The sequence below is a fragment of the Pagrus pagrus genome, assembly GCF_965226575.1.
Source record: "Pagrus pagrus genome assembly, chromosome: 15".
Taxonomy (NCBI): Eukaryota; Metazoa; Chordata; class Actinopteri; order Spariformes; family Sparidae; genus Pagrus; species Pagrus pagrus.
Window position 1 is genome coordinate 3,492,659 of NC_140199.1, and position 14,536 is coordinate 3,507,194.

General features: G+C 42.7%; 1 protein-coding gene across 1 annotated transcript in view; it reads left to right on the forward strand.

Moving 5' to 3' along the window:
• Positions 1–14,536, forward strand: part of epas1b (endothelial PAS domain protein 1b) — a 51,039-nt gene that overhangs the window by 29,814 nt on the left and 6,689 nt on the right. The window contains exons 4-15 of the mRNA XM_084375996.1: positions 723–810; positions 3,290–3,408; positions 4,106–4,308; positions 9,189–9,295; positions 11,045–11,192; positions 11,298–11,506; positions 11,659–11,876; positions 12,219–12,332; positions 12,676–13,199; positions 13,507–13,603; positions 14,065–14,158; positions 14,247–14,423. Coding sequence (XP_084232122.1) covers positions 723–810; positions 3,290–3,408; positions 4,106–4,308; positions 9,189–9,295; positions 11,045–11,192; positions 11,298–11,506; positions 11,659–11,876; positions 12,219–12,332; positions 12,676–13,199; positions 13,507–13,603; positions 14,065–14,158; positions 14,247–14,423 — 2,098 coding nt within the window. The remainder of the gene's footprint in view (positions 1–722; positions 811–3,289; positions 3,409–4,105; positions 4,309–9,188; positions 9,296–11,044; positions 11,193–11,297; positions 11,507–11,658; positions 11,877–12,218; positions 12,333–12,675; positions 13,200–13,506; positions 13,604–14,064; positions 14,159–14,246; positions 14,424–14,536) is intronic.

Genomic DNA, 14,536 nt, shown 5'->3' on the forward strand with positions numbered 1-14,536 from the left:
CCTCCCATCAGCTCAGAGGTCCTTGGCCTGAAAAAGGCTGAAGACCCCTGGCTTAAATTATTAGTATGTATTCTGCTATTTTAACTGGAAATCAGTTTGCAAACAGGAAGACATGAACCCAGACCGGCAGTGAGACGTGAGAGTCAGAGACGTGGATGTGAACTGTCAGTCAGGCGAGCCTGTTGTGTTTGTGTGAAATACCTCTCGCACCAGCAGTGTGTGCTCAGGCCAGACACCGAGGTTCAACTCTAAACAAACTCAGCACTTTTTTTTCATCCGCTGGCTCCGAAATCGAAAAGCAAATCACAGAGGAGGTGGAGTTGACCGTAATTTGCGGTGAAAGGGCAACTTTTTGGTTGATTTGCTGATCCGCGGTGACGACTTCCTGTTTGTTTTGTGTCGAAGCGATTTCTGTTATTTGTTCGATCCTGTTAGCCGTCAGTACTCACACTCTCTGCCACGTTCTTCCTCTTGTGTTTATCCCAAACACAACACTGCTACGCTGCCAGACATGAAAAACAAGACATATCTATCACTCAGTGGTGGAAACGAACTCGGATTAATTTCCACCGCATTGCAGGAGGAACTATAAAACTATTTACTCCGCTACTTTCATTTTAATAAGGCAGTAACAGGACCACTATGTGTTTCTATGAAAATGTTCCAATATTGTGTTTTTATTTGTTATATTTGTGTTTCATGGAGTTGTTTGTATTTTGCAGGTGGACCTCACAGGTCACAGCATCTTTGACTTCACTCATCCATGTGACCACGAAGAGATCAGAGAAAATCTCAGCCTGAAGACAGCTGGTCAGCACAGTCTCACACACATCTGTTATCCACATATGTCTCTGTCTTGTTTTGACCTCATTGCAACAATGTTTTACTGTTTAGTGTCAAATTAGCGGTAATTATTTTATAATGCGTCTAATTACACTTTTAATATAAAGCTTGCTGACAAACGGTTGTCAAACGGTTTGGTTAGGTTTAGAAAAACATCATACTTTGGTAAAATAACCTGGTCTCTGGAGCTAAAGTCAGATGTATGACCCACCCAACCACCCCAAGCGCCCTCGACTTGATTCCTCTAACTCTTTATATAACTGCAATCAAGGGACTCTTCAAGAAGTGACGCTTGAGGGTCACCAACAGTGTCAAACCTAGGAGGATAAGGCCACTTACCAGGCTGCTGTGTTTGACCCGGTGGGGTGAGAACGTTCTCGAGAGAGAGGTTCTTGCAATTCTTGGCTCTCAAACCATAAACATCTACGTGGTCAGTGTCTGTGTGCAGCTTTGAAGCTCCTTAATAATCATACACAGAGTTGTGTTGGTGGGAGAGAAATTAATCCAAGAAAAACAGGACAAAAAACATACATGCACACTGTTACATAATATTGTCTATCTCATGAACAAGTAGCCAGAACAAACATGAGGACAGAAGGTCACGGACCATATAGAGAGGAACCTAAAGACAGATACAGCCGAGGAGTGTGTGTGTGTGTGTGTGTGTGTGGGAGCTGCTGTTTGCAGAGACGAGGGAAAGGCGATGATAAGAGCTGTGAGGACGACAAGACGAGGAAAAACACCCCGAGAGGAACCGGGAGTTATCTGCTTCTGATAGAGACTCAGCAGAAAGTCACACACACACACACATTTATACTGCATGTTTCCTGAGGAGAAACGTCAAGACAACTTTGTAACAACTGGAAAATAATAAGTGTGTAACTGAGGAAGGTTTGCATGAGAAAATAATGACACACACACTCACAATCACACTCACTAAGCTGTGGTTGATAACTCTTATCAGCTGTGGCCACAAAACACACAACTGGAGCAATACTGGATATTTTACAGCCGCCGTTTCCCGTTAACACATATTACCGCATGACTTTTTCTTTTTCTCCAGTGAGAGAGGATGTGTAAAGTATTTTTGTGTTGTTTGTTTTGTGTAACTATATAAAGACAAAGACACACTTGTGAGCACGGAGACTGACAAAAGACACACTCCACCACTTCTCTCTGCAGGCTGCAGCTCCAGGTCTGAACCCTGACCTCGTGATGTAACAGCTTGGCTCGTTTTTCACGTCCTCTGACCGTGTGTGTGTGTGTGTGTGTGTGTGTGTGTGTGTGTGTGTGTGTGTGTGTGTGTGTGTGTGTGTGTGTGTGTGTGTGAGTATGTGTTCTCACGCAGTCGAAACCTTGACCGTTTTCCCAGTGACATAAGGGAAAGGCAGATTAGGACACATTTTAAAAACTTGTTTCTGTTGTCGGTCATTTTGTTGCTGAAAACAGAAAATGTAACATAATCAGAAATATGTAATTGAAGCTACAAGCAGCGAATATGTGACCTAGCTCTGATTATAAAGGACAAGAGGATTTACTGAAGGTTAAATGTGTTATAAAAGCAGTGTTGTAAGAAGTACACTGAAGTCACACTTGAGTGAAAGTAAAAGTATGTGGTTTAAATATTACTTTGGTGATAGTTACAGTCACCCGTACGAGTGATACTTCATGACTCATGACTATATTTAGTAGTTTAAGGAAAAGCCCCACAGATTTCTTTCTGTTAGAGGTAGAAACACAGAATTTGCAGAGGAAACTACCGAGACACGTGGCTACACATTACAAAATTAAAAAAATGGATTTTATACATTTTTCATGCCTTAATTAGTAGAAAAAATTGATCACACTTTACACTGAATCAAGGCACAGCTATCATTGGAATTCAAGTTGTTCTGAATCCAGTGGTACCAAACATTTGATACGATTCTTTGTAGTTTTTGAGATACAGCAATTTCTGTTTCATACTATATTTGGTTGTTAGTCACATGGGGTCACTCATTTTATAATTTTCTCACAAAAACACTGGTGGAAACACAGGTTCCTGTCATCACAGTTTCAAGTAAATGTAAGCACTTAAAGACCAGAAAGATTAAGAAAGGTGAAAGGTACAATATTTGCTTCCAAGTCAAAATATATAGTAGCAGAAAATGGAAATACTAAAGTAAAGTATAAGACCCTCAAATTTGTACTGAAGTACAGTACTTGATTAAATGTAGTTACATTTTATCGATGTATAAAAGTTTGAGTTGCAAAGACAAAGCATGTGAAACCGATTAATTTTGTGAGGTTAAAATATTCACAGGAAGTCAGTCAATTAAGCGAATTTAGTATCCTAGTTCCATTTTGCATCTTCACAATAAAATACAATACAAAACAATATAATTCAATACAATAAGTGCTCGCTTATACCGGCTTAATTTCCCTTCTGTGCTCGTCTGTCTTTCAGGCAGCGGCTTCGGTAAAAAAGGCAAAGAGCTGAGCACCGAGCGAGACTTCTTCATGAGGATGAAATGCACGGTGACCAACAGAGGACGCACCGTCAACCTCAAGTCAGCCAGCTGGAAGGTGAGAGAGAGCCAACACATCTGCAGCATCTGCACATCGCATGCGTGCAGGTCTTCGATTGATGAAAATAAGAGAAACACACCCAATGCATTCCTACACAGACATTACTTTCTAGTTGGCGGGACGATAAATCATCACTGCGAAACTGTTTATGAAGCAATGAATCAATTTGCAGCTGCATTGTCAGAGGCTGAATATGTGAAGATAATGTGAACACAGTCGGAGAGTCTGAGTCCTCCTCAGACTTGATTTATTGGTGGACGCCTGAGGAGATGCAGATATCCAGTCGTTTACAAGAACAGGCAATGATTACACCAAAGTCAGCAGAGAAATAGGCCTAATTTTCTGTTAAAGAAATATTATTTCTTCTTTCCTGTCCTGTTTATAATCACACACAACCCCTGACATGTCTTTGATGTCTTCCCAATTAAGTATAAACTGCAGTCCTTCCTGTTCCTGAGCCCAACCAGTGATATCCTTCATACAATCATATGTTTGAAACATGTAGCTCGGATCAAATTCACAATATATTTACAAAGATCAATGAAGTCGATGAGGTAAATCATTATAACATGTATAAACATATTCCCTGCGTGCTGTTTTCAATTAGGTATATGTCGAAAAGGAAGAGCAAATCATCCAAATCGGACTTTTCTGGGTTATAAGTTAAACGTGTCCACCTGCTGCCTCCCTCCAGGTGCTGCACTGCACCGGACAGCTGAAGATGTACAACAGCTGCCCTCCGCGAGGGCTGTGTGGTTTCAAAGAGCCGCCGCTCACCTGCGCTGTCCTGATGTGCGAACCCATCCCACACCCGTCCAACATCGACACGCCGATGGACAGCAAGACCTTCCTGAGCAGACACAGCATGGACATGAAGTTCACCTACTGCGACGAGAGGTAGGCGCAGACACATTACAGAGAGTGAAGCAGGAGAAAGAGCTGATGTTTGTAATTGATGAGGAGGATTGTAGTGAGGACATGAAGCCAGTACGGGAACTAAAGCCAATGAAAGCAAATAATATCTTTGTTTTGCTTTCGTGCTCGTGTTTTCCTCATTAAATAATCTCTTGAATCTGTAATCAGTTCGTTAAAATGTCAAACAGTGTAACAAATAACAGTCAGAAGCTAACAGCCTGACATTACGTCTTAAAATGAGTTATTTTTTCCTACAGACGAAAACAAAACAAAGCAAAGTCCTCGATTTACAGCCACGTGAAACCGAAGCCACGAAACAGAACAAAGGGAAAAACAAATCTGCGATCGAGGAACCAGAAAATCCACAAAAACTTTAAAGGAAAACAATAAGCCCTTTAAAGATCCCCAGTCGAGATCCTCAACAGAGCTGCTTCGTCACGCTGTGGAGCGCTGCCACTTAAAACACAATCATTAAAGATCAACACAAGCTCCACACACAGTCACACACAGGACTGTTTTTTGACTGATTGCGTGCGGCGCGTTGACTGAACCAGTTTGATTTGGCAGCGACGTCAGTGGGAAATTTAAGCCAGAGATGAAACATTAATACTTTAATACGATGCTGTCACGACACCGTCAGTCTATGGAAAGTGTTCCCGATCGCCGATACGCGCGTAGACAAGCCCGCAAACACACACATTCCTGTATTTGAAGCTGTCACTCACACGCTGCTCAGGGCGGCTTGATTAATCAAAATATTACCACAATGTGGCCTGATCTGTGACAGAACGGGAAGAACTGTGGAGCTGCAGAGACGCCGCAGCCTACAGATGTTGTTCTCCAGATGTATGAAACATTTTTGTTATATATATATCTACCTGTTGTGTCTCCCCTAAACTCAGCGGCCATCTTGAAGCCAAAAAACCCAAATATTTCCCTCCAACTAGCAGAAGGAGGTGATGACGAACACACAAAAACACACACACACACACACACACTGATTCGTGTTACACAAGCACATGCTCTCAGACCTGTAATCTTATCAAGTTGCTCATGCAGGACAAAGGTCCCTTTTGCAGGAACAGTGAATGTGTGTTTGCGCGCACACGTCCGTGCACGGCGGCGCCGCGAACAAGGACCCATTTTCTTTTTTCTTTTTTTTCTTCCCTTTTTTCGCTGCAATTTAATAGCTGCCCAAATCTTCTCTTCCAATTACGCAAATGAGTTTGTTGTCGGTGCGTCACCCTCCTGGCTCAGCAGGGACTTAGACTCATTAGAGGGACGGGACACAGAGTTTCTTTAGCTCGTGACAAAGAGAGGGAGGGAGGAAGGAGACGTCTCACTTAGTCCGGAGGTAAAGACGACTCAAACTGCCAGAATCCCCCCAATATTAATAATTTGTATTCATTAAATCCACCTTTATTTTAAGTCCCACTGAGAGTGGGATCTCTTTTTAAATAGATATAAATGTGTCTGATTTTAGATCTCTTTACAAGTTATTCTATTATCAAGGTGCATAATTAATCTGTCAAGACTCGGGGCACATTACATGAATAAAGCAATAAATATATGGCTTAACAAACACATTATACCATTAAATGCACCCAAAAGTATATTAAAATTAGTTGGAGGCATTTTATTATTATAAAATGTGACATAAAGAGATATTTCTGTGTTTATCTGCCACTGCAGTAATTCCCCTATTTATTTACTTTCCCATTTAATTTTTTATTTTATTCAATTTAAAATTGTTTATTTACGTTTTTATTTCTTTATTCTTTTCCCTTTTTGCATTTTGCAAGAATAATACAAGACTAAATACATAAATAAATCTGTAAATAACTAAATACATTTAAAAGTGTATACATATAAAAGTTAATACAAAGTAAATATTATTTAAAATTAAAATATCTGATTAATATCAATGTATGTCACATTTTATGGATCGATTAATGGCAACATTTAATTTTAGCATTATTTTTAATGCACTTAATGACACAGTTACTGATTTATTGAGCCATTTGTTTTATTTTTATTTTATTTTGACAGTATCAGTCCTCCACACACAGAAAGTCCAACCTTATAGGTTAACATGAGTTTGTTTAAAAACTCCTAAAAAGTCCAGTGTGTTCGTAATATTTGCTGGTTACTATTAACACCACACCGTCTGTAACAGTCTCATCCATATATCCTATATTTTATATTTATTACCTGATGAAGGTTAATATCAAAACCTCTTCTTCGCTGAAAGAACGGATTGAAGAAAAGTGAAGGTGAAGGCGGAGAAAGGACAGAAAGCGGGAAGGGAAGGTCGTGAGCCAGCGATCATTATAATCATCATTATTATAATTTGATGCTATTTTAGTTGTAACCACTCTTGGATATGATTTTGTTTTCTTTCTTTTCTCCCTCATGTTTTTCCATCTTCCATTTATCCAACCATCTTGTTCCCTTTTTCCTTTCCTTGCTTCACTTTCTCCCCTTTGCGCCTCATCTCGTCCACTTGTCCGCTCTCCTCTCCTTCGTCTTCGCTGCCCGGCATCGTATGATAATCTGAAGACAACGGTGTCTCTCTGTCTCAGTCGTTCTCACAGCAAATCCACTCAACACATCATCAATCACACATTATTAATCTTCATCCCACTGTGACTTTATTATTGACAATTTATCCTCGCAGATTTACAATAATCCCTGGATTTTCTGATCCGGGAACGTGAAGTCGACAGTGTATGATAGATGACGGAGATAACTGGGCTGTGAGCTCCAGGACATTAAAATGTTATTAATCATAGAAGATGAATATGATCATTATGATCTTATTATCTAAACTGTGTCTGTCTCATAGATTATAGTCACATTCTCACAAACGGCTTCGAATCGTCCGCATTCTTCTTCCTCCCAGTTCACCCTCTCTGGTCTCCTTGTACCCATAAAACCTTGTGTTCGGGGGTCATTTCCTGTTTGGATTATGTTCTCACAGCACTGTTTATTCAGATGAGTCTCCATCAAACCAAAACTAAGAGTGTAAACCACTCCAAGTATGTTTGGACGCTGCCTTAAACCGAGTCAGTGTTACAGGGGTGTCAAACTCAGTTTCATCCCGGTAAGACTATATACTGTAAATGTACCTGCGTGTTAATATACCTCATAACAAATAAGCCCCCTGACTTTGTCTGCAGTAGTGTTTCTTGACAAGCTGACATTGTTGCTTGTTTCTGGTCAGCGCAGACTTGTTCACACATAATCTCTAAAACTAACACGTTCTCACACCCAACTCGTCAAATACAGCAGCGTGGTCGGTGGCCTAAAGCTTCAAACTGGGACACTGTGGTCACGTTAGGCACAAAAACTACTTACAAAGTCCGGTTAGACTTTCAAAACTAAAGTCTGCTGACAAACTGTTAACATATTGTGACATTCGGAGTATTATAAACGTACAACGGCCACGGTTAGGTTAGGTTTAGACACCACAACTACTTGGTCAGGTTTAGGTGTTAAAACAACTTATTTAACTCAGGCAAAACTCTGCATATGACCCACACAACCACCCTCCTGCTCGGACTTTTCTTGCTCTTTATACTACTGCTATGTACAAAAATGATGCTAGACGGGTAACTACAGTGTCAAACTATAAATCCAGGCTGCTGTATTTGACGCGTTGGATTGAGAACGGGCTGCAAAGACACTTTGACGATTTGGTGATTTCTTTCACAATAAAGCTTGATTTCACTGCTGGGGAGAAACCATACTTCAATGACTACAGGAAAAAGACTGGAAAAAATGCAAATGGAAGAAGTTATCCATTCAAGGGTCGATTTTAACCCAGACCATGTTTCCCTAAACCTAACCAAGTGTTTTTGTCCCCTGAACCTAACCATACAGCGTCAGAAAACAGAAAAATAAATGGAAAATTATAAGAGAAGCCGACTTGCTTCAGTTTTGGTTCGACCCTGAAATAACAGTCCTGGAGCAACAGTAATTATGATGTTTTAGGAATAACGCCAACACTGCAAGTCAGATTCTTGGCTTTGTGTTTGGCGTCACCATAAATTCTCTTCCTTTGGCGCTGCCACTGCCTCATTACAAAGAAGACATCCCGACTCGTCTCCATTAAGCACCGACATTTGTTCATGTTCCCATCTCTCATTCGATTGCCTCTCCTCCGCATCGACTTTTCATTTCTTGCACATTTTGCGTTGGCTGGAGTGCAACTGCTTTAAAAGGCTCTATGATATTGAGCTGTTATCGATTGTGTACTGACTTCAGTGCGGAAAATGACAAATGTATTCTGGGACATGTAGTGTATGGAAGTCAAACTGTCTTAACACTGCATTGCACAAATTATATACTTTGCAAGCTTTCATAGGCCACAAAAAATGAGGCGACGGGCTGGATTCGGTGATTTACACTCCAAAAAAGTTCGTGTAACTTAGCGCACCTGCATGTTCAGGAGTTACTGCCCCTTTTTTGGTAATCAGATTACTGTAATCCTGCAATTTACCCTGCACAACCTCCATATTAAGGTCATCACTGGGAAAAAGAGAGCTGGAGAGAAATAAAAGGAAATAAAAGGGGATTTTTAATTCAAAGCCATCAACAAAATCCTTATTAACAAAGTGAACTGCTGGAAAGAGATTAGCTGTTCCCAGAAACACATCAGAGACAGAGAATGTGAATTATTCTTATTTTTGGAAGACTGCTCACCTCTCTGTTCGATTTCCAAATCGTCTGTGAAGCCTTTTGAAGTTCAGACGTTTCGGGGACGAAGTGCAGGATTTGTCTTCTGAGCATCACGTGTAGGAATGGAAATTAATAACGTCATATCCAGTGTATCATTAAATATGTGTGTGTGTGTGTTACAGGGTAACAGAGTTGATGGGTTACACTCCTGACGACCTCCTGGGTCGTTCGGTCTACGACTTTTACCACGCCCTGGACTCGGACAGCGTCACCAAGAGCCACCACAACTGTAAGCACGCACAACTCACATGGACACACACTCAGAGGCGTAAACTTAATATGAATCAACACTGGTGAACACACAGAAGTTTATTTTCATTTGTTTGGCTCCTGTGTGGTGATACATCTGTGTGTGTGTGTGTGTGTGTGTGTGTGTGTGTGTGTGTGTGTGTGTGTGTGTGTGTGTGTGTGTGTGTGTGCAGAGCAGGGGCATGGTATTAAGATGTCTTTCCTTTATTGAATCAAGTGTAGCCGCTGATGGCCTGATGAGGTTTGTTCATCTGCTGCCACAAACACAGTGGACAGGAGACCAGGTGGCCTCTATTACATTCTAATGGCACTCTAATGTGTGTGTGTGTGTGTGTGTGTGTGTGTGTGTGTGTGTGTGTCTGTGTGTGTGTGTGTGTGTGTGTGTGTGCGTAACAAGGCTCTGAAGTGTCATGGCTTTTCTCTCCACTGATGTCATTAGAGGCTCTGAACAGAACAGGAGGAAAAGTGGTAATTTAGTTCCTTAAAACCACCCTGCAACATGATGGCTGTGTGTGTGTGTGTGTGTGTGTGTGTGTGTGTGTGTGTGTGTGTGTGTGTGTGTGTGTAATAGTTTAATAGTTTAATAGTTTAATTGCACAGCATTTACAAAGTTCTTCACAACAAACACAACAATAAAACACACGATGTAATGTACGATTAAACAGATCGGCATAAGAAATAAAAGAGAAATAAGACTTTGATGCCTTTTGATGAAAATAAATCTTTATAAATCTTTTTATTTTCTATATTTTATTACATAAAGTCTCAGAGATACACTAGGTGCGTCTACAGAAACTGTATACGATACATATTAGGGAAAAAGAAAAGGAAGGAAAAATAAACAAAACAAAAACATTTATAATTTGTAAATCTTTGTTTCTCATTTGTAGCATTCATGTAACACACACACATTTGTTATAATTTTGAGTCTTATTTCTCTTCATAGAAAACTGTTGAGATAAAGGACTCTCTATCTGTCTCTCTCTATGTCTCACACACACACACACACACACACACACACACACACACACACAGGCGAGCAGCTCTCACGGACAACGTGACCGGCCTGTCGATCAGCACATGCTAACAGCGTCCTCTGCTACATGTAATGTTGCCCTGAGCTTCCTCCAGACACACACACACACACACACACACACACACACACACACACGCACACACTCATTGGCCTTCTGTACACTCTCTGACCACAGTCCTGCTCCTTTCCCACGCCAGTGCTGAACTTTGGACTGTGGCCAGTTCATCTTCTTCTCAGCTCAAAGTCAAAACATCCCACTTTCTCCTGTTAACCAGCGTTTGGTTGATTTCTCAGCTTCTCATAACAAATGAAAGGATATTTGACAAATAATTTAATAATCAAACATTTTAACAACAAAAAAATATACACAGCACATGCAGTTTTGACTTCAAAGTTGCATCGGACTGAAGTGAGCCAAAGGACGATAGCTTTCTGTTCTCGAGGGACTTTCTCATGGGGTTAGTTTCATTCTGAGAAGATTCTTTGGTTTCAGTTTTCATTGTCGGGACTCGTTAACTTTCTAAAAGGATCGTGTGTGAATTTGGTCTTCAAAATATGGCGTGAACCTTCGTACCGAACCATAAAACCATCACCACCGCCAACCTGAGTACGGTCATGGACACGTGTCTCCTTGAGTCACCGAATACAACAGCTCATAACACAAAGCTGTCTTCCTCTTGTCCCTCTCTGCAGTGTGTACCAAGGGTCAGGCAGTCAGCAGTCAGTACCGTATGCTGGCCAAGAACGGAGGCTACGTCTGGGTAGAAACCCAGGGAACTGTTATTTATAACAGCCGCAACTCTCAGCCACAGTGCATCGTGTGCATCAACTACGTCCTCAGGTGAGCACTGACTTCTGAGTGAACACAGGTGAAGAGACGTCAAGATCAGGTTGAATTGGGCAAAAAGTGTAACGGTCACTCTGCTCTCCTTCTCTGATCCTGCAGCGACATTGAGGAGAAGTCGATGATTTTCTCCTTGGAGCAGACAGAGTCCCTGTTCAAGCCTAACCACATGAACAGCTTCTTCACCTCTGGAGGAGCAGTCGCGACCGGAGAGCCGGGCGACTCCCTCTTCACCAAACTCAAGGAGGAGCCTGAGGACCTCGCCCAGCTCGCTCCAACAGCTGGAGACACGATCGTCGCCCTCGACTTCGGTCTGTATTGACTTCATTGACTAACACAGTCCTCGTACGTTACCTTTATACTTCCACATTATTGCCCTTATTTGATGAAATGAAAGCTATATTGATCTTTTTCCTCCATGACACTTTTGTCACTGACTGTAATTTCTGCTTCCTTCACGCAGGTTGCTCTCAGTTCGAGGAGCCCCAGCAGCCAGCAGGATACAGCCAGGTGTCCGCCACATCTATGGCCCCTCCGGGACCTCCGTCCTGGGCCAGCGAGAGCCACAAGCCTGCCCCTCCAGCATCAGGTCAAACCTCAGCTAAGATGGCGGCTCCATTCACCGTGCAGCAGAATCCGCCGACGGGCAGCGCCACCCCGAGCCTCAGCAGCTGCTCCACGGTGAGGACGGGCCGGAGAGGCTGAATGTTATATTGAAAGGAGTAATTAGTTGGTGGATGTGATTGTTTCATAGTTTGTTCCTTCTGTGTTCAGTGAGGCCAGGGGGCTTAAAGGTCACTAACTGTGGGCAGAGTGTGTGAGAATAACGGGGGTGGATATTTGGAAGGAGCCGGGACTTAGCAGTGAATAGTGCCTTTGTCAAAACTCATCCCTCTTTGTTTCGTTCTCTTACATTTTGTCCCTTTGTCCCTGTACGTTTCATCTTGTTCCTCTTCTTTATCTGTCTCACTCCCCCCCCCTCTCCATTATTCTCCATCTTTCCTCTGGCTTTCACCCCTGCAGCCCAGCAGCCCAGGTGATTACTACAGCTCCGTGGAGAGCGACCTGAAGGTGGAGCTGACGGAGAAGCTGTTCGCTCTGGACACAGACGGAAGAAAGAGTCCTATAGACACTGAGGTGTGTGTCCCGTTCTCCATCCCATAAATCCCATGAACATGAACTTTTCCCCTCCCTGTTAGTCGTTCATTGATTTGACTTTTGAGGCCTCGTTTGCTGAATCTGATTCAAAACTTGGCATCTTCTCTCTCTTCCTTTTTTGGGAAAGCTAATTTTAGGAAGGGCAATTTAGCATGGCATGGTATTTTCCCATGTTGAAGGACATTTTGTAGATATAAATCAGTTTTTATCTACAATTTTTATTCTAAACAATGTTCCTCTTTTATGTGCACCAAACGTTCACTGCCTCTCTGTTTTACTTTTTTATTTTGTCTAAACTTCTTGTCATCTGTCACTTTCCCAGAGGGACTTGAGTGACTTAGACCTGGAGACTTTGGCTCCCTACATCCCGATGGATGGCGAGGACTTTCAGCTGAACCCCATCATCTCAGAGTCAGAGCCCCTGGACCGCGTTCAAGCAGGATCCATGGGGAGCAACAGCAGCCTCAGCCAAAAACCCCAGAGCTTCAGCAACATAGCCAGCCTCTTCCAGCCGCTCTCCTCCCCTCCTCAGGCCCAAGGCACCTACCAGCACCAGTCTGCTGCGTCCTGGGCTGCGAGGGAGAAGAGAGGCTCCAGCCAGGGGACCATAGACTCCCGCACAGGGTCATGCATGATGGGCCACATGCAGAATCCCCCGTACCAAGCTCCAGCCAGCACCCCTCTGTCCTCCATGGGTGGCAGGCAGAACCTTCAGTGGCCGCCAGACCCCCTGTTAACATACCAACAACAACCACGGGCCGCCAAGTCCTACCTGATGGACACTTTGTCTGGAGAGGAGCGCCTGTCCTGCCAGCAGGGCATGCCACAACTCATGCAGAAACAGAGGTGATGAAACAAATCACATTTTAGACCAAGAAGAAAGTATTAATGCACTTGAGAGAGGTTTTACATGCAGTGTTCGATGCATGACTGCAAGAAAAGCACAAAGCACAGAGCCACCGAATCAAAGAACAGAGCCAGTGAAACAGCAACAGACCTGTTCAGTTAGCACAAAGCACACACCTAGCAGAGAGCAGAAGCAAACTAGCCACTAACACATATCTCTCCACTCACCGGCGAGAGCTTGGTGTCGTCAAAATGTAGCTGGCTATATCGACATCAAATCTAAATGTTGCTGTGTGTGCGTGTGCAGGTCCATGGACAACTTTGTACAAGCCTACAGAGACATGAGTCCGGCCAGAGTGGCCATGGCCAACGGGATCAAGCGCTCCTTCAATCAGATGGCCGTGGTGAGTTTCATTCTTACTCCTGACGATGATTACAGCATAAAAATAGGGCAGATTATCTCGTGTTACAGTCCGCTAGCGACAGGCTTGAGACTAGTTTTACGATGCTTTCGAGGTAAAATGACCGGATTTGTCTATGAAATCTGATGGCTTTGAGGAGAGCGATAAAACAAGTGTTTGTGGTTAAACAAAGAGGATATTACTTTTTATAAGAACGCTATCATGTTGTCAGACACTTGAAATAACAATCTGAGCCTGTCAGTTTTAAAAACAAGCACTTTTAGGAGACTTACTTTGACGTGTGCAGGTTTAAGTTGTGGCCGTTGCAGCCTGTTTTGCAGCTGCTGGCTAGGTTCGTCTACTGGACTGATTTTAAAACCTTTTGTACCCATTAGTTTAGTTAGAGGGCAGAGATTCAAAAATGCTCAAAGTACCAGTTAAGTCACCATGTTGTTGTGTTTCAGGCTGAAAACAAGCCATCAGAAATGCTCTGGAAGAAGATGCGGGACGACAGTTGTGCCGTCATGGATCGCTCCCTCAGCGCAGGATCACTGGCAGGTATGAGCTCTTTATTTGTGTATGTAAAATATCTCACATTAATATCTCATCCAAGCCAACAACTGTACCTGTAATCTCTCTGTTTCAGAGTCAGGGATGGGGAGGATAATACCAGGCAGCATGTCCTCATGTTTCAGCTCTCTGCAGCAGCACAGGAAGTCTCAGTATCCAGGAAATGGGTTAGGTGGTGCCAACGAGAAACCCTTTTCCCAAAAGAGCTGCAACTACACACAGTATAACATGATGCCATCTAACAAAACTGAGGGTGAGCTGAATGGTTAGACTGGACTGGACTGTTTCTCTCAGTTACAGACATGCCGTAATAGAATTACCTGTGTCAGCGTCTACCTGCTTGTCTGCTTTAATTCAATCGTTGAC